At 41.3% G+C, this 21430-nt stretch overlaps 1 protein-coding gene across 1 annotated transcript in view; it reads left to right on the top strand.

Annotated features, from left to right (window-relative positions):
• nexmifb (neurite extension and migration factor b) overlaps window positions 1–16218 on the top strand; it is a 155538-nt gene extending 139320 nt beyond the window's left edge. The window contains exons 3-4 of the mRNA XM_088343361.1: window positions 8922–13104; window positions 13631–16218. Of these exons, the coding sequence (XP_088199487.1) occupies window positions 8922–13104; window positions 13631–13823 (4376 nt within the window). The 3' untranslated portion in view covers window positions 13824–16218. The remainder of the gene's footprint in view (window positions 1–8921; window positions 13105–13630) is intronic.
• The last annotated feature ends 5212 nt before the right edge of the window (window positions 16219–21430 follow it).

The raw sequence follows: 21430 nt of genomic DNA, 5'->3' as shown, positions 1-21430 counted from the left end.
ATCACAGGATGTAACTGGCCCCAGGGCCAGACTTTGGACATGCTGGATGTGTTTCTTTGCGTCTCGTCTCGCCTTATGTTGTCCACGTGAGTCTTGTCACATCTTGCCAGTTTGTATTGTGTATTTGTCAGGTCATTTGTGTCACGTTTTGCAGGTGGACCCAAATGTAGGGAAGCCAGGTGTGCTCCAAAAACGGATAGTATTTAATAACAAAAGTAGATACAAAGTAACAAAGAAACAACTGATTACAAAACAACAAAATGTCCAAACATCTAAACGGAACATGATAATTGACGGACAACCGAAGAAATTACACAGCTCTGGCAGCCAGGATGAAAATGGCATGACCTGACGCAGTGTGCTGTTCTAGCAGTCAATATAAAGTCTTGGCATAATTAGGGTCATGAAGATTGGGCTCAGGTATGTCTTACTCCAGACCCGGTTGGTGCCTTCCGGGGAAAGGTGGCGTGCAAGATCCTAAAAATTGGCTTATGTTAAGTTTCTGTTTGTTACTTTGTTTTGTCATTTTTTAGCGCTTAATTGACTTGTACAGATAGATGAATACTTCTGTGGATTGTATGCTTCAATACATTTTTGCACTAATTGTAATTTATTAATTGTAGTTAAAGGAATTTAGAACAAAAGTTATTAAGTAGTTAATGTTGTAGTCAATGTACAATGCTAACGGAATATATGTTTGTTTGTTTTTCAAACAGACGGTTGATAGACTATTTTTACCCAGCAAATGTTGAGATTCAAATAAAAGCTCTAATTCAACTGTAAAACATGTCACCATGTTTCTCATATTCCGGTTTTGAAACCCTATTAGAGTCCCCAGTGAAGGGAGCTGTGTCAACCTTCGGAAAGGTTTTATATCTTAATTTGAAATACCTTGAATATACAGGATCCTTTAGTTTTAACTTGCTATCGCAGACAAATAATCAGTTTTTGTAAGATACAAATCCGTAATATACTGTATCAGCAAGCTAGTGCTAAGCTAACATGGAAGAGTTGTCTCTCTGGTTGAGCCTTTCAGTAAACACACTACACTTATGAAGTGATACAGTTGTAGATACACAGCATTCGTTTTTAAGCAGTCTTTTCACATCTCAACGTGAGTCACCAACACATTTGTGGAATAAATTGTTCCATGATTTCATAAATATAAATCTTACGGTATGTTATTTATGGGGCAACACATCTTTTGAGAGTGATTGTCTTTTTGCATTAAGGCTGAAATTCTTCTTAAGGGATAACCTAAAATTAGGATGGGATGTATAATATTGTGATCATCATTCCACTTTAAAAGTGTATTCAAAGGTATTCCCAAACATCTTTTTTACAATTAGTTACAGAAAGTCGAGTGTTCCTTCCCCAAATTATGCAAATGTGTTGGCAAATATACATTTAGTCTCAATGTTTGCGGCAGTGGTTAGTGCGTCAGTGGCACAGTTCTGAGGTCATGGTTCAAATCCAGTTTCCAGCCTTCCTATGCGGAGTTTGCATGTTCTCCCCGTGCATGCGTGGGTTTCCTCTGGGCACTCCGGTTTCCTCACACATTCCAAAACCATGCACATCAGGTTAATTGGCCGGTCCAAATTGTCCCTAGGTGTGACTAAGCGAGTGAGTTGACCGTCTCTGTGTCTCCTGCCCACTGCCCGAAGATAGCTGGCATGGGCTCCAGCACCCCCGCAACCCTACTGAGGTTAAGTAGTGCAGTTAACGGATGAATTGATGGACCCATCTGGCTCGTTTGCTGGAGAGCTATTGTGTCTTTGAAGGAACCCACTTTCAAAATGGCGTATCCCATTAACACATCATGTAAGGCGAGCCATTGCCGCTTTTTGTTTTTGGGCACCTGTTAGTCTGGTTGCTCACCGTGTGTCTTTCTATCGGCTAGTCTGGCGTTAGTATCGATTTAGCCGTGTTCCTTGGTTTGTTCATTCACGGTCGGCTTCGCAATTGTCGCCGTAGTTGTCGCTTGCATTTCATTGTTTGTTCCCAGTTATCTTTGCTGCTCACTGCGTGTTATTTGTAACGTTTTTCTGCGAAGGTTGCAGACGCCTTTCTTAAACCGGTCCGGGTTAGCCCCCCGTTGGCGGCACTCTGTGTTTGTTTTTTTTAACCTTTTTAGTTGTTCGCCCTTTGTTGTACCATCCACCTGCAACACAACTTCCAGGTATTCTCCACAAAAACTACCAAAACTTTGCTTGAAACACTCATCACCTATTCGACTAAGTCACATGTACAACAATATGCCGACTGGCTTGCTAGGGTGCTTGTGTTTCTCCGATAAAGTCACAGCTCAGGATGACAAAGGTCCATCTTTTGGCAAAGGCCACATAGGTACACGGCCTCATCGTGGCACTGACCGACTCCTGCATCCCTCAGGTGGATGATGGCCCCCCTCTTGCATGTCTCGTACCTAAAACCGAACCCGGTCTGGACGGGTCTCGACTTGCTTGGCGGCAAGTTCGATCGCCGCCTGCCAGCAGGCAATGTCGGTCCATATGGTCGACGCGAGTCGGCGCCAGATCTCACGAGCCGCTTCGCATCCAGCCGACTGGTTGCTAGTCAAACACAAATTGCTGGAAAACGAGATCAATTCCACGTACTCGCATCTTGTTCTGGGAAGCACCTACAAAATCGCGGTGTTTTTTGAAGTGCTTGACATGTTGGCGTCTGCCAGCTTACACGTAGGAGAAGCGTTATATCGCTCCGAGTAAGTGCTCATGTGGCTCCCGAGCCCCGTTTGACCTTTAATGTCAAACAAGATTTGTCAGCCCGGGTCGCCGCTGTTAGACATTGTGCGTGTGTTTGTGAGTGCATGTACATGTGTGTGTCTTTGTAGCTTTCTGATTGATCTGTGGCACAATCTGAACAGCTGAAGAGGTAATGGTCCAGCTGGAGACAGATGGCCCCTCCATAACACCATACCCCCCGAGCCAACACACACACATGCGTCACATACACAAATTGCACGCATGTGCACACTTGTTATGAATTTTGATTCTCATACGAAGTCCGTCCAAATAAAACTAGAATAGATTGAATCCACAAATTCAAGGAACTGTTTTGTTTTGTCAGCTTGACTAATGCTGTGTGAGTTGTGAGTTCTATACTTATGATGAGTATTATGTTGTCCTTTTTTTCAGGAATTAAACTCACATGGTTCACAGATCCCTTAGCCATCTGGGTTTTTGTTCAGTTAGAGGTGGTGTTCGCAACTTAAAATTGTGTCACTCTCTGTTGCCATCTTATGCCTTGAAAACTTGACAGCAGCCTCAGTCAGGTCATTCCTAAATTACTAAAAACTCTTCTTTTTTCATTTTGGTTTGGTTTAGCGTTTGGACTGTATTTGAAACAGGACTTTTCTTTCTTGTACCATTTTCAGCCTACACCAAAAAACAAACCTGGGGATGAGCAAAACATTGCTCTCCAGCCCTCCTCCCCACTCTTCCCTTTTTTATCACAATGTTGATAAAGGTAAGATAAAAGCAGATAGGCGTGGTGAATTTATTTTAAGGCTTTTATAGAGAAAATGTTCTACTTTCAACTTTTTGAAGACAACTTCAAATAAAACACTGCACCTTTAAAGGCTTTGGGTTTAGTATATTTTTGTGTCTACAATTAAATTACTTATGTACATAAATAAATATATCAAATGATTCCATCAAAAAATAGAGGAATAAATGATTTAAAATAAATATTTATATGGTTCCTTCAAAAATAAAAAAATAAAAATGTTTTTAAAAAATGCAGCACTGCGGGGCAGTGGTTGGCGCATGTGTGGCACAAGTGCGATCGAACCTTCCTGTGTGGAGTTTGCATGTTCTCGCTGTGCTTGCTTGAGTTACCTTCAGGCACTCTGGTTTCCTCCAACATCCCCAAAACAAGCATGTTAGGTTGATTGGCTGGTCCAAATTGTCCTTAGGTTTGAATGACCGAGTAAGTTGTCTGTCTCTGTGTGCCCTGCGACTGGCTGGCAACCGGTTTATGATGCCCACTGCCCAAAGATAGCTGGTATGGGCTCCAGTACACCCGCGACCCTACTGAGGATAAGCGGTGCAGATAATGGATGGATTTAAAATAAGTTCCATAAATACATGTCATTAGTTCTTGCACTTTATGTTAAGTCGTACTATCCAATTTTTAAAGTGGCAGCAAAGAAAATAAATACATAATGACCACAAGTAAAATCAGAACTGACAAACGTAAAACTGAACTCCTCAAACTACCTGCATTCAACTAAAAAACATCACTGACCTTTAACCCATCTCTCCATACTACCTCATATAAACCTATTCATACCAAAACATAATCGAAAAGTACAAAAAAGTACCACATATGGCATGTAGATTACAGTAGATGAGTGTTTCTCAACTGGTGGTTCAGGACCCAAAAGTCGGGCGCGGACCTGGTTTTGAATGGGTCGCAGACCTTGGTAAAATAATGCTGAGAAACAAAAAACTGATGTTCACGTAATGAAAAAAGAGTGGACAGCCCCCATTTCACACCACAGAAAAAGGCAGATGAAGTTTGTTGACATATGTTGAGCATGGCCAAACACAGATACAGCAGAGAATATATGAGATATGGCTTTTATTATCTAGAGGATAAAGCCACTGAAGTGAAGTGTGAAGTCATTTTGGTTTTGCTGGTCCCTTTTTAATGTGAATGTATTCTCCTATCTCTAGTTTTAACTCCACAGACTCCTGTCACTCAATAGACTTGAGAAGTGGTCACTGCTTGTATTTAGGGAGCGATGGTGGGTCCAGAAATCAGACCAGTTGAAAACCAATGGTTTAGATATTATAAACATACTCAACCGTTGTTTTATGAATTTTTAGAGACCTATCATATTTGTATCATCACTTGTTGCTATGTAGAATTTGAGTAGCAAATCTCATAACATTTTTGGACAGTGAAACTGTCAGAATGAAACAGTTATATGTAAACATTCCTGTTAATGATGATCACTGTACATACTTAGCTGTAAATTAACGGAAAGAAAAGAAGTGCTGCTCCGAGCTTGGACTGTGTCTGAAAACTAGATTCCCTTCATCGATTGGAGAGAAAAATGAAGCAGCATTCTCGCGCCAACTCACTCTATTCACTTTGCATCCAGGAATTCAATAGCCCGATAAAAGAATCTCTCTCAGCAAGGCCATAGCAAAGGTCTTTGTGTATGTACGCTTTGCCCGACAACAAGTCTTTACATCACAAACAGGTTGTAGACCAACTGTGGCCTCCATTTTCTTACAATGAGAGTATGATGCGCACAAATAGCATAGTTGTCAGCAATTAGTACCATATTTTCCGCACTATAAGGCACACCGGGTTATAGGGCGCACTCTGAAAAAATAGTTTTTGGTCCTATATTTGACACGCATAAGACGCACCGGATTATAAGGCGCTACAATGGGAACGTCGACAAAACAGTCAGATAGTTCAGTCAAACTGATTACCCCCTTAACATTCCGAAAGCTTGCAAAGACTCAAATACGTGTCGAGAACACGTGCGGATGCGGTGTCCGTACGATGTCACTCAAATGCATCGTTCCATCATTCGGAAGGTTCAAGTCTTGGGATTCAAGAAATGCCAACCATTCCTTAGTTTCTATTTTCTTTTTCGCTCTCAACTTTACTGTGCATATGACCATAAACAATTGGAATTGAGTTTGATTTAAAAATAGACACTCCATTCCATCCATTAACTGCACCGCTTATTACAGAAACATCGAGTTCAGTCTGAAACAAGATACAGGGAAAATATATAGCCGGAGTAGCTCACCGAAGTCGTTGTGTTCAATAATAATGTGCAGCCATGGTCCTTTTATATCCGTGAGTGTAGTAAATCCAGGAGAATAAAATATTTACAAATACAGAATAGTAAAAAATGCTTACTGTATGCCGTCAACCACGTGCTATACACATTCATCTTTTTTGGCCAATTGCAGGCTTTGTTTTGCCCTTCAAGCCTATGCCAGCCTGTAAATGATAAAAAGGATCCGCCTCTTGACCTCCGAATAACTTTAGCCAATAGTGATCGATTCAAATGATGATTGACACATTGTTTAGCCAATGAAACGCCGGTAAATAGATCCCAGCATACACCGCGGACTAATTGGCGTTCGGGGGAAAATCTAGTCGGCGGCTGCAAGTTAGTTGGAAGACTTTGCAACTTAATATTGATCCATAAATAAGGCGCACTGTATTATAAGGCGCATGGTCAGCTTTTGAAAAAAATAAAGGCTTTTAGGTGCGCCTTATAGTGCGGAAAATACGGTAATTCACTAAATGTCTTAATATTCCTGGGCCATTTGAAAATTGAAGATACGTTCCTTCCCACATATAAGGCAATTCAGTATAAACAGTTAGGTCTTTTAACAGAGAAATAACTGAAACTATCGTACTTGTGGTGATGCTCTTACAAGATGCTGCAATTGCACTTTTCTGTCAGTAAGAGAAAGCCAGGGGATGTGTATTCCTCGGGGGATTGCCATTGTTAAATGATGCAGCATACATGGTGGTATGCTTTTCATGACCAGCGGGTATGTTGCAACATTTCAGCAGGACAGAAGCCCAAGAGACTCACTCTTGCAAATTTCATTACCTCACTGAATCACTCTCAGATCGTATGCATATCCAAAGAGTAGAAACACAGCCGCGCGGAGCCGTATTTGTTAAACAGTCTTCCCTGGAGCATTTTTCGATTTCATCAATAATGATTTGGCGCATCTATCCAAAGATAGTGACATTGCTAATTAGCCTCTATGAATGCATTAATTTTGTTTTATTTTTTTAAATTGGGTTTTTAATAAAAATTAGGCTCCATTCTAACTGCAGAGCTTACTGCTCAATTCCGGTTTCCTGTGAAATCTGTTCACATTACCAACTAAATGTAACTTGTAGGCGACTTTACCTTCTCATGTGAACGCGCCACAATTGTCACGCATGCGCACGAACTGACATGTGACTTCACACGCAATGCACTCATAATTAAGGAAGTACTCATGGATGGAAAAAGCGGAGCGTTGTCCCCACAAATATTAACTAAATCTAAAACCTAGGTTTCCCTCATTGAATACTGTCTGTGTAGTTGGATTTGGATGTATTTATTCTTAACTACCACTAGAGGATACTATCGCTTTGAGAATGAACCCGAGCGACATGCTGTGAATCCGCGATGCGATGTTGGCTGTTCCGGGAGTTACAAAACAAACACGTGTGTATCGTCCATGAATGTGTGATTTAATGACATGCTGTGTTTTAGTCGGCTGTTGTTGTTTATTTCTCCGCTTCCTCCCACCTGGTTGAGGGTAGAATAGTGACATCTGCCTCTATGACGATGACCCGCAAGTCGAATAAATGCGCCTTGACTGTTTCCTGACTGATTCTAAAAGATCGGATACCCATTGGATTGAGGACTGTATATGAAAGTAGCCTGAGTCTTGTGTGAAAAAGTCAGACTTTTGACGGACTTTAACGACCTGATACAGGTCACGTCCGTGCACAAAAATCTGATTCCTCTGCAGTGTGATCCTAGCCTAAGTGAGGTGTCACAGCATAGTTAAAGAGGCAGGTTTGGATAATATTTCTACAGATTCCAGCATATGGCTTGCCTCGTCCCAAGCGTGCATACCAGCCTCCACTGCTGTGATTTAATTATGCATCACAAACACATTCATTTACCCACCGCTACAAGCCTGCTTTTGTGGATTTTGATTGTTTCTCATCAGTCTTCAACTGATGAAGACAATGTCCCAATCAGCCTTCTGTAGACCAACACCCCCCAACCCTGAACAAAATATCTATAAATATTTAACAAATATCACCTATTTGTATTGTCCTACTGTATTTCATATACGCCAATACTTTATGTACATTTTACTTATGCAAAGTTCTAAATATATCAGTAGATGGTATTAATGCCATTGTGGGTTTTTTAATGTAGCAAGTAAATGTGAATTAGGATGTACTCTTCTTTTTATGGTTGGCATTACAGATGATAAGTTAGAAAGCTGTCATGACTCATTAAAAAATGAAAAGTGCTGAATATACAGTACAAAACGCCAGATATGCAGGATTAGTGCCAGTGAAGAAGGGAAAAAAGACATTTGCCAGGATTCTATCTCTAAATCATGACTTCAAAGTTAGAAGACTGCTTTTGCTCTTCAGACATGTTTTTTTTCCTTCAGAATTCTCACTTTTAAATTCTGGCATGTCATCATTTTGATTTCAATGTGAATGAGGTTTCTTAATATGAAGGTCAGAAATCTTTTAAGGTGCGGTGCGTGGTTTGAGGTGTCCTCTAGTAAGTATCTTTTAACAATGCCCAAAGTTCAAAGAGCCTTTATTTTATTCTTTCACAATGCCTATCTGTGTTTATTTTGCTTTTATCATCGGTGTTCTGGTCACCGAGCGCGTTGGGCTTCAAGAAAAAAGGCGGGAGATTTTGGTTAGTAGAGCGAAATCTTGTGTAAATGACGAATGAAAATGCTGAAAGTAAGAAAAGGACTGTTTCAAATACAGTCCATATGCCAACCCAAACCCCTAAAAAGATAAGATTATTTCAGTGCGTCTGAAAGACACGTATGTATGTGGACATGCCATACAAGCAGCTTGACAGAGGCTGCGATGATGATTTGAGACAGAAGATGGCATCAACAAGTATAATATTTTGAACTTACAGACACCACCTGTAAAGTGAGGATTGTGAAAAAAATGTCAGAATCCTGTTTACCATTCTTTTTCCTCCAATATGGGATTTATTCTCTTCTGCAGCATGATAAAATACTCTAATCTGGAAGATTTGTTATATTTAAAAGCAAACAAACAACTAAATGTAAAGCTTCACTTTTTTGTGTTTTGGAAGTAACTGCCCATAGAACTCTAATCTGTTTTATTTTTCCCCGCAGGAGTATGTGAGCAGAGTGGAGACCTGAGTCTACACAGACTTGTTGATGCTGCTCTCCCAACCCCACCGCCTCATGTTGTGGAGTCAACTCAGCGTCTTTGCCCAGCGCACCAGCGACCCACTCTTGCGTCGGCAACTCTCACCTTCCCCCTACCCCTTGGCAATGACCCATCACTGGGTCTAACGGCAGGTCCATGCCCTGCCTCGCATGATGTTCCAAGCCTCGTCCCTCACTTTCAACACACCCTGAGTGCCACGTCGCTTCCTGTCCCAGCTGTAAGCTCCTGGGGTCCAATGAGAGATAACCAGAAGAGCATTCGGTTGCCTGCTACCACCTCACTGTCACTGACAATGATGGAGCCTGACAACGTGTCTAGCCTGACAGAGGAGTGTCTCCTTCAGCCAAACCGCACCTGTCTCGGTTGTTTTATTGAGACCTGCGACGCCACCTCCGAACAGAACCCCCCGCACGAGCCTACCACAAGCCCCAATTCAGAAACTGGACTAAGTGCGCGAGTAGGGGACGTGAACCGTGAGGATTACTCTGACATCAACAACATCAGCATCCAGTGCCTGAGCCATGCGGGGGAGGCCGCGAGTCATTACGGAGAACAGCTCCTCTCTGACCAGCTACTTAATTTCCCCCTGCCTAAAGAGTCTGATGAATGCAAGAGGGCAGAAGGAAACAAACCTACGAATGACTGTGAAAACCCCCAAGATGATGCAACAACCAAGAACTTGTATGAAGGACTGTTACTGGACAAAGTCAGCGGAGAGGAGGTCCTGCTGGCCAATGCCAGCCAGGACTGGGGATACTTTGAATCCTTTATCAGCGAGAGTAAGATGGAGCTGCTGGATCTATGTTCTAAGAACGAGCTGTCAGTGAACCTCTTCTCTGAGGAAGATGTTGATAATTTATTTGATGATGAAGATGACGACTCTACGCTAAGCAGCGATGTTTGTTCACTAAAGATTCGTTACGAGTCGTTTCAGGACAACATGAGGGAAAAAACAAACGTACTCCAGGAAGAGACACAGTTTAATTTTTTCCCTAGCGTCCTGTCCAACTGTGCCAAAAAAGAAGAAGGAGTAGGAGTCTTGAGGAGAAGTGTCGAAGAGCTTCAGCCCAAAAACGATGAGCTCACACTGCAACCAGAACAAGAGGAGAACCCAGGGGACTACAGCAGCCAGAGCCCTCTAGATGGGTCCCAAGGCTCACCTATGTCAACTCCCAAAGTGAACTACGTCATAGATTTTAATTCGACAGAGGAATCGGGAGAGTTCAGTGATGACAGCTCCTGCACTGGCTCCTCCTCAGACACTGTGCTGGAGGGCAAATTTAAGAAAAGTCACTCCAAAAAATTCCTCAGTCCCTCAAACCCACTCAACTACGGCTTGCGTTCCAAAAGAAAGGTTCGATACAGTGACGATTATTTGTACGATGTTGACTCGCTTGAGAGTGAGAAGAACGCAGAAAAGAAAGAGAAACCCCCACCAGGCCTGAAAGAAGAGGAAGATGTCGACTGGTGTCCCAAAAAACGTAGGAAATCGTGTCGTAAAGAGCCGCCTGTGGTCATCAAGTACATCATCATCAACAGGTTTAAAGGGGAGCGACTCATGTCGGTGAAACTGGGCAAACTAAACCCTGCGGATGGAACCGTGAGCTTAAACGCCAACACAATAAGCAAATATGAGATGCTGGCTCCTCTGAAGGATTACTGGCAGGAAAAGCAAAGAGAAAGACAGGAGCAACTCAAGCTGGTCGCCAGAGATAGACAACAGCGTGGTTTTCATCTTAACGGACGCCACCATCGACCTTTTAATTCTGCTCATCCTAAAAGAAAATTCAAGTTCGCTAACAGATTAAAGGTTCAGAGGATTCATACGGTAGAGCAATCAGTCATTGTGCATGGTTCTCTGCCTTCTGATCAGACCCATGTCACTAAAGAGCAGGGCGCCACCGTGGTGAGGGAGATAACGGAAACTCCGAACATCCCAGTCACACTCGAATTCAACTCTATCCCTGACGCAGTTACAATCAAGAGTCGTTCGCAAGAAAGAGAGGAAAGAGAAGGGAGAAGATTGGGCAGAAATAAAACAGTCAGAATAAGAAAATTTAAAAGCGAAGCCCGGCTGAGAAGTCTAAAAATGAAAGAGGCAGCAGAAGATGGGAGAAAATTGATGACTGAAGAGGACACCGCCGCAGTAAACACTGAGGATTGCATGAAAGATGCAAGTGTGAACTCAACAGCTGCCAAATCAGATTTCTCTGACAATGTGATCACAACTGACATGGATAAGGTGAAGTTTCCATTTGTTTCATCATCTTGTCCTTCTAGCAAAGCGTCACCCTCGGAGGAAGTGGAAACCGGGGTCTCTGTCATCCCAGGGGGCTACCTTCAGACTTTGCTAGATGCTACAGACTCCTCTGGAGGCTCATCTATGCCATATTTCCCACAGCAGCCCTCCAGGCAGCAGTATCCTGTGGGCCTTTCTCTAGAGGAGAAACAATTTTGCTCTCTTCAACTTGCTCAAAGCTGTGTACTCTCCCCCCCTTCCGAATCAGAGTTGCAACAATCTCCCCAGAACTGCCCCAGTTTCCCCCAAATGTGGCATCCACAGGTCTGCACCAATCATAACCAGAACTTTGGACCTGAAACCCCAGAGACTCCTATTCTGACTAACAACTTTCCAGGTGCAGTACCCACGAGTGAGAACCTGCCCGTTTCTAACTACAACCAGGTAAGCCCCGAGGGTGAGCGGATACTTTACAAGAAGAACTATCTGACCGAGCCTGGCCTGCAGCCTGGGGCCGATCTGCAAGTGTGTCAGTCAACCTGTGTTGAGGGCCAGGTGCAATACCAGAGAGGCTCTCTGTGCACTGACAATGGAAGACTCATCAGCTACGACTCAGTTGGCTCCTTATCAGCCTCCTCAAGCAACTACAGTTCCCTAAGCCTCAAATCTTGTGAGCGAGAGGGTGAAGAGGAAGGCCGAGACAGTTTCTTAACTCACTGCAGTCCCAAAATGGTGATTCAGCAGAGTATGGATGCCCTAACACCACTCAGGGAGTCTTCAGACCTGCTAGACATCTCCAACTTTACCCCCGATAAATTTAGACACTCTTCATTGTCAGAACTTTCCCCGCCTGAAACGCCTAATCTCTCCCCACAGGTCGCGGGCCGTGAGATGAAGATACCAGGGAATGTTGGGAAATATCAGGACGTGAATGATATGTCCACAGAGCGCACTAGGGACGCCAAGTGGAACTGTGAAATTATGCAGCAACAGGAGCACACGGGGAACGCTTACACAGTGGAGGGCCGTCAGTTTCCACTGCATAACTTTAATAGCCAGGATGTCTTATGTTTGGATAAAAAGGGGGACCTGGGAGGTACAGAATTCAACAAACAGACAGAAGAAATGGCAGAAGGCAAAAGCATCAAGTCAAAGAGGAAAGGCAATTACAAACAGCCGTCTACAGGACAGAGCCCGAAGAAAGTGCGGGCCCCCAGAACCCCCAAATCAGAGAAAGTAAAGACTCCCAAACAGAATTCCCGTTCAACCAAAAAGATTAAGGCCATGTTAGAGGGTAAGGCGGCCAAGAACCAGGCCGACGGATGCAGCGCAGGCCTGACTGACGGCACGGGCGGAGACTGGGCTGGCCCTGGCTGGTCAGAAAACAATGGACTTGTTGCGGACGACCAGAGAGAGTTTGAGGAGCCCTCCAATATCCTGTCCAACATTGTCTCTGGCATGGCTGAGGTACAGAGATTCATGATGGCCTCCATTGAGCCGCTCTGGAATCCCATGTCTGAGGTCGACACACCCTCTGAGGCCAACAGCCTCAACCTGAAAACGCTTAAAATCTTGGCAGGCACAGAGTCCGATCTAAAGAAAAAAGGGGCCATGCTTACCGGAGCTGGGAGGGGCAGGAAGGCAGGGGGCAAGGGAGGGAAAAACCAGACCAAATTCAACCCCGCTCACCCCTTGTTCCCTCAACTTGCTCTGGGCTGTGACATGTTTGATAAACCCAACTTTATAAACCCGGGCCCTGCGCACAAAAAGCTGTACCGTCACAAGACCAGTGCAAAGTTCCCACGCATTGAAACGCTGAAGGGGAAGAGAACCGAGAGAGATTCAAATAAGGACATAGCACTGATGACCTCTTTTGAGAAACTGAGGTAATATTTTGTTATCAGCTGCTATTGCACCCTCTTTCTCTCTTCCCGTCCCCACGATACCTGAGCCTCCCTCACAAGCATACCCACACTGACGCTATGCCAGAGCTGCATGAGAACTAAGTCCCCTCCCCCCTTGATTTCTCACTTCCTTTAATCCCCGAAAAAGGAAATTAATATCTGCATGAAAAACTTATTGTACGTTGCAAACTACCTATTGAGTGATTGTGTCAAGCTTGATTGAGATTTAAGAACGACCGTGGCTGCATTTTCCTCGCTTTTGTTGTTTCTGCTTTGTTTGTTCTTCTAATAGTCCATTTTTTTCCCCCGTTCAGTTTTTTTGTCTGGAAGAAAAGGAAAACAGCCCTTGTGAAATGCTCTTTTGGAGGATTTTCTTTTTTGTATTTTTTCAGCAAAACACGCTCCCCTAAATTATGTATTTATCCCCTTCCCCCTAAAGATGTAGCTATACACAAATGCATTGAGTGACATCTACGCATCCCTCCTCCTCATCTGTTTTTGTATGCAGAATGTGGATGTCCTGTTGTTGCTGTCCTTCATACACTGCCTGGCTCATATCAAGAGGAAAACCTACAATTAATGAGCCCTATTTACTCCTACGGCATCTTGAAAACACAAGATGGGACCATTTTGTATCGATGACATATCAGACATCTTTCCCCTCCTACCCCCTCGAGGTCGGAATGTTTTACTTACGTTAAAGCACTTGTTTTTGTTTTTTCTTCTGGAGCGTAGAGGAACTGGTGATCTACATTTACATTTTTAGGCCTTGCAAAGTCATAAAAGCTCCGCCCTCAGAGTATTTTTGTCATTGTTGCTGTACAGGGACATGCAATATTTGCAAAAAAAAAAAAAAAAAGATGATTATACCTTAAAATCAATGTGCCAAAAGTAACAATGCTGTGTAAATGACCTCTTATATATGTGTGAATATTGGCTGTTCCTATTTTCTATTTTCTGAAATATTGGCTCCTTACAGAGACTTACCGCAACAGGGACTCTTTGTTTGGGACTCTCTCTCTCTCTCTCTCTCTCTCTCTCTCTCTCTCTCTCCCTCTCTCTCTCACGTTTCCTCTATCCTCTCTCGTCTTATGATAGGCACCAACAGCTGGCAGTGGTACACCACCACTCACTAAACCAAATCAGAAACACACTCTTTTTATTCCCCCCCACTTTGTTTGCCAAATTCAATTACCTCAACATCGCCTGGCACTGAAAAGCAACAAGAGAGCGAAAAAGAAAAAGGGATAAAAAAAAAGGGGGAAATCTGCTCTGAAGGCTACAGAAGAGGATGAGGGAAAGACACATTTAAACGGGCTTTCTGCGGACCAAGGAGAATGTAGTTAGGACGTCTGAGGCTCAGCAAAGGAAATCATTTGTCGTTCGGGGCCGAGCCTCGCTGAATAGCTCTTGCGAACTGATGATTCAAGGCAGTTTAGAACACAGACTGGGACGCACGTGAGCGTCCTGAATAGCCATTGTGGCGTCTTTTGCAGTTGGGTTTCATGTGAATGTGAAAGCGGTTTTCAGTGCAGATAAAACAAGCATTTCTTGTCTTCTCTTCCTTTTTTTTGTCGAACCGAAACGATTATTCAAATATCATTTTCTACACGTTTTTTGTGGAGTTTTGTCTTTGAATTTTATCTGCACCATAGGCGCATTCACCTTAGTGTTTTCTTTTGATTTTTGTCTTAAGTTGCCATTACATGGTCCGTGTTTTTGGCAGAGAATCAATACCATATCAGTGCATAATATAAAAGATATATGAAGAGGATTTTTTCTTAAACCTGGTATACTCATTTTTGACCAAATATCCAGGATTCAACTTTAAATACAATCAATGTGTAACAAACAGCTGCGGAAATAATTTTATATACTGTATTTAAAGAAGATGCAGCTTGTTTTGCCAACATGTACACAAGACTCGTGTTTTTTGGGGGGACATTCTATTGTAAGACAATGAGAGCAGACATAAAAGCTTGAATTAAAAACGGGCCTTACCTTAAGGGACAGTGTGGCACAAGGATGACAGTAATAAGATCAGAATTAAACTTTATTTCTCCGTTTTTTAATATCCCTCTGCCATGATCCTGTATTTCTTTCCTCCAGAATATCAGGGTTAGGACCAAGACGAGCTGCTGATGGGAAGCTCCACGTGGGTTTCGAACCCATTTTGTCTGCCTTCTCTCATTTCTGCCTATTGTCAAATTGAATGTATTTATCTTGAGTTTTTTGTTTCGTTTTCAAAATGTGCCACTGTTGAGCTGCCTCATTTCAATGGTGCTAAGAAAGCTGACATTTTGTTTTGTTCTGTTTGTTTTCCCAGAGTTAAAAAAAAGAAATGCAAACCAGATTAGGTTCCTAATCCTCCTTATGAATGTATATTACAATGTTATGTTCGATGTATTCACTTCATGATTCTTTATCATTGATTGGAATTACTTTTTTTTCTTTTCAAAATATTGCCAAGCTTTATATATACTGTCTAGAGTTGTTCCCAGAAGGAATCTTAATGAACTCTTGACACAACAAAATCTTGTATATTTTTTGTGTGCCAATTTGTAACATATTTTGTAAGTGTATATTTTTCTTAGAAAGTGCTGTGAAGTATTTGTGTGTGTGAGTAACCTTTTATGCGCCTCGATGGGCAGTGGAAAGGATATACAATGACAAGTTTCTGGTTTTAAAAACCAAATTATGAAAGTATTGACAAAAAACTAGAAATATTTACATTTTGTTGGGAGTTTTTGTAATAAGACCATGACCTTGTTGTGTGAGTGTTGTGTTACTGTGTAAAACACAAATAAGCAAAGAAAAAAAAGAAAAATCTTTGGAGAAAAAAAAAATATAATTTGTGAACAATTTGCTGTTTTATAGATTTTCATGTAAATTATTTGGGTATTATTTTCTTTTTTTCGTTATCTATTTTTGGGGTTTGTTTTGTTTTGTTGTAACTGTTGCAAAAGTTTTAAATATTTGTGATCAAGCCTGTATGGTGACAATGTAATATTGGTAACTTGCTGAGTTTTGTAATAATGTTTATGGAGTAAATATACAAATTAAAATAAGATTTTGAATGCTGCTTTCTGAAGAGAATCGGGTTGTGTTATTTAACTGTTGTGAGAATGATCCGGGCATTATGGTTGTGAATGACTTTAAGATGGATGGATGGATGGATGGATGGATGGATGGATGGATGGATGGATGGATGGATGGATGGATGGAAGAATGGATAAAATATACATGTGGGACAGTTACTTCTGATTTATATACTGTACATACACTACACTTCAACAGCTTAGGGTCACTTAGAAATGTCCATATTTTCTAAGGATGGATAAAATATACATTTGGGACAGTTACTGCTGATTAATATACTGTACATACACTACAGTTCAAATGTTTAGGGTCACTTAGAGATGTCCATATTTTCTAAGGAAAAACAGTATATCTCTTAATGAAGATAAAATCAAATTAACCAGGAATACAACTTGTACATTATTAACATGGTAAATTTGTAATTTACCTGTAAATGTCTGTTTTTAATGCAATATCTACTTAGGTGTATAGAGGCCCATTTTCAGAAAACAGCACTCTGGTGTTCTAATAGAACACTGTGTTACATACTTTTGTTAGAAGACTAATTGATGATTAGAAAACCCTTGTGCAATTATGTTAGGCTAGCTTAAAACAGTTTAGCTGGTTAGAGAAGCTATAAAACGCACCTCCCTAGCTAGTTGAGTATCTGGAGCATCACACTTGTGGGTATGATAAAACCTTCAGAATGGCCAGAAAAGGTGAACTGTCTTGTGAAACTCTTGAAAGTCTATGCTTGTTTTAAGAAATGAAAGCTATTATATGCGAGGAATTGCCAAGAAACTGAAGCCCTCCTACAATGGTGAGTACTACTCCCTTCAGACAACAGCAAAAACAGGCTCTAAACAGAGTAGAACGACAAGTGGGAGGCCCTGCTGCACAACCAACTAGCAGCTTTGTTGAATCGTAGCCACATCTACAGTGAAGTAATGACTCCGAGAAGCTGACCTTTAAGGCAGGGTGGCAAAGAAAAAGCCATATCTAATACTTGACAATTAAAGGAAGAGATTCATATGGGCAAAAAAACACATAAATTGATCAACTAGTTATAAGTATAACACAGAATTTTCTAGGTAACCCCAAACATTTGAACAATAGTGTAGATCCAAGATTGATACAAATCCAGAATAGGAGGAGTAAACTGGAAGGACGGATAAACAATACATGCTGATAAATATACAGTACATAGATCCAAGACAGATATAAATTCAGAGTTGAAGTAAATGGGAGGAAAACCCTCGTAAAGAAAAATGCACCATTCACAATAATATTAAGATTCCTCGGCAACAGGCATTTTAATTTCTCTGCGCCCAGCCTTGAATCATGTTATTTTAATGTCAAAACTAATTAGCACTCAGGGTCAGGCATAGCCCGGGTGATTGCTCATCCATAACTCGGAGCCAGGCACTGTGGTCCACACTGCAACTCATTCTGGCATGCTTAATTGGAGCTGGAGCTACTGTCTGAGACTATAAACACACCCTGTGATGTATGCTTCCAAAATTGTCAGGTGATATTAATATTGTGTTTGTTCCTTAGTCACCCATAACAGTTTAGCTAGGAAGCCAATTAGAAAGTAAAATGTGTCAGGTAATAGATCAGGTCTACACCTTCAGTGGGATGGTAATTTTTTGGAGGGGTCAGTGCTTTGTTTGTTTTTCATATCTTAAGAGTAAGCGTTTGTAAAAGACTACAGTAGTTTCCCAGACTTAGAACACATTGACGTATTTTGTTTGCAAAACTGACTTAAAGGGATATTGTTTTTGATTTAGTGCTGCTTAATTGCATAAGAGAAAAATAAAAAATAAATCATTTGAATAAACAAAAATATGTGAAAATATAAATGTGCATTTAAAAAAATCAAACATTATTTACATAACATGATGCTCACCTAGAGAGGGCTGACGTGGTTGGCTGCCATCTTGGTGCTACGGGTGCCCCCAAAATCCAAAAACATGTGAAATCCTGGGCAATAAATGAGAAGAAAAAATTGGTGCAGTTCTTTCTTGTGCTTTCGAGCACTCATTTTGGGTTGCACAACACAATACAGCTACAACAAGTGGTCAAATATGACACACCAACCCTCTAATCCATGATTTGTCCTCATTTTAAGGACCATGTTTGTTTTTTATAGACCTTACATGGACATGCAAATAATAGCAACCTTAATTTATTTCTACTGTTGGGACCAATTTAGGAAAATTCATTACATTTTAATTAAATTAGAATATCATTTAGGAGATTTTTTCTAGGCTTTAAACAACACAGTTGTGGGTCATTTTGACCCAAAGAGAACAAGAGGGATATAAATGGCATATAGTACATAACATCACAATTAAAAACAATTGAAAAGTAAAACAATGGTAGAATCGTTTGACATGATGTCGAACACAGCAAATAGGTTAATAATGTCAGGACCAGAACAGAAACAGAACCCAATTGTGTTACGTTTCTCACAAGTTTTATTGAAGGAAAAAGGAAGGGCTTCGCCCACGATCCAGTGTTTGCTGGCCGCGGGAAGCAAGTCGCTCTCGTACTCGGATTTTGATCCGAACACGGAAGTGGATCTTCCGTGGCGAGCGATGGCGGTGTCAGGGACGGGATAAAAACGGGTCGGTAGACGGGACTGGGAGAGCAAGGGGTGGTCGGAAGCCAGAACGGGAGAGTAGACGTAGTCGGGGACAAAAAGAGGTCGTAAGCCGAGACGGGAGAGGAGACGTGGTCAGGATCAAAACGGGTTGAAGCCGGCGACAGACGGAAGCAAAAACGGGACAGGCTTGCCTAGTATATACTGAGGTTCGCAGACGGACCGACAACAGGGGACTGACAGGACAGGGTTCAAATAGTGACAGCGAGCCAATCAGAACCTGCAGCGGTTGGCACCAAATAAGCGGGCACAGGTGAGTCACATCAGTCATCATGACAAATAATTAGTACAACTTGTAGCAGCTAAGAAATGTAGCAACCAGACTGTTAAAATATGGTACCAAACTACATAGGCACAACAAAGAAAACATAAATCAACCATACCTAAGCGTTTTAGCCAACTGGGTAAATGCTAGGGCCAGTAAACATCCTTAAATGACCGGAAACAGAACAATAGTAACATTAAACAACAACTTGTTATTTGTTTGATTTTTTTCTTTTCAACATAAAAACGACTCAACCTGGGACTAGTAAAAAGCTAAATCGCAGCACATATGGCTGAAGTCATAATATTGCTATTTTGGGGGTCCCGAGTTTGCAATCTTTGTCCCCTATGGCGGATGCGTTTTAAAAAAATAAACAATTACCGTGAATATTAACATGCCAGCCCGTGTATTAAAAACCCAAACTACTGTTGTTGCCTCTAGATACACATTACTGTCTGTCTTCTTTTCAAACTAACCTTTAATTGGAGATTGACAGACTGTCAACTGTCAGATAAGTAAGGAGACTATGCACACAGCGCCGCTATTTGACAAAATCAGGAACAACAACAACCAAAATAGATACAAAAATACATAATATTTGAAGGTAAATAAATAAAAATCCTTTCAATTTTAATCAGACGGAGAGTGGACCAGCAACTCTACCATTGCTATAAGATGACATACAAACCACAGTGGATAGGTTTCAAATATGATGTAAAATTATGATACAAACACTTGAGTGTGCTGCGTTTTAAATTTAGTCATTACTAAGTCGACATGTTCCTTTATTTTTAAAAACAATTTTAACGAAGAAAATTAACCAGTAAAGATTCAGGAAGTATAAACCAGGGGTCTCCAACGTGGTGACCGCAGGCACTGGGTAGCCCCTCTAAGAACGACTGCGTAGACCCATTCTCATAAAAGCTCACTAGTGAAGGGTCATTATAATTTTCAAACTGGCATTGATAATCCTCGACATGATCAATGAATATATTTTGCCTAGCTATTAGAAAAAAAGAAGTAAATAAAAAAAAAGGGACCAATATGACAAGATTAAGTTATGAAATCTAACTGAAGACAAAATCAAGAAGTCCGACGACAGATTGAACAACATATTGTATTGTATTTATTTATTCACCCAGTATAAACCATAAACATGATATATACAAGAAATCATTTGACACGCAAACACTCAATAATGATAAAATAATAGATTTAAAAGAATAAAAAGAATAGATTAAAAAATATAGTGTAGTGTATAATACAAGGTAATTATATAGAATAGTTTAAAAAGAAAGAATATGTAAATAACAAGATTAGAGTAGAATAGGTCGGAGGAACGCCGTTGGCATAATAATACTACAGGGAGTGCAGAATTATTAGGCAAGTTGTATTTTTGAGGATTAATTTTATTATTGAACAACAACCATGTTCTTAATGAACCCAAAAGTCTCATTAATATCAAAGCTGAATATTTTGGAAGTTGGAGTGGGGCTTTTTTAGTTTTAGCTATTTTAGGAGGATATCTGTGTGTGCAGGTGACTATTACTGTGCATAATTATTAGGCAACTTAACAAAAAACAAATGTATACCCATTTCAATTATTTATTTTCATCAGGGAAACCAATATAACAGCTCAACATTCACAAATATACATTTCTGACATTCAAAAACAAAACAAAAACAAATCAGTGACCAATATAGCCACCTTTCTTTGCAAGGACACTCAAAAGCCTGCCATCCATGGATTCTGTCAGTGCTTTGATCTGTTCACGATCAACATTGCGTGCAGCAGCAACCACAGCCTCCCAGACACTGTTCAGAGAGGTGTACTGTTTTCCCTCCTTGTAAATCTCACATTTGATGAGGGACCACAGGTTCTCTATGGGGTTCAGATCAGGTGAACAAGGAGGCCATGTCATTAGTTTTTCTTCTTTTAGACCCTTTCTTGCCAGCCACGCTGTGGAGTACTTGGATGCGTGTGATGGAGCGTTGTCCTGCATGAAAATCACGTTTTTCTTGAAGGATGCGGACTTCTTCCTGTACCACTGCTTGAAGAAGGTGTCTTCCAGAAACTGGCAGTAGGACTGGGAGTTGAGCTTGAGTCCATCCTCAACCCGAAAAGGCCCCACAAGCTCATCTTTGATGATACCAGCCCATACCAGTACCCCACCTCCACCTTGCTGGCGTCTGAGGCGGACTGGAGCTCTCTGCCCTTTACCGATCCAGCCACGGGTCCATCCATCTGGCCCATCAAGACTCACTCTCATTTCATCAGTCCATAAAACCTTAGAAAAATC

This window comes from Urocampus carinirostris, chromosome 9, assembly GCF_059441175.1.
Source record: "Urocampus carinirostris isolate Australia breed hairy pipefish chromosome 9, RoL_Ucar_1.0, whole genome shotgun sequence".
NCBI classification, from domain to species: Eukaryota; Metazoa; Chordata; class Actinopteri; order Syngnathiformes; family Syngnathidae; genus Urocampus; species Urocampus carinirostris.
This window is presented reverse-complemented; position numbering and strand designations above follow the sequence as displayed.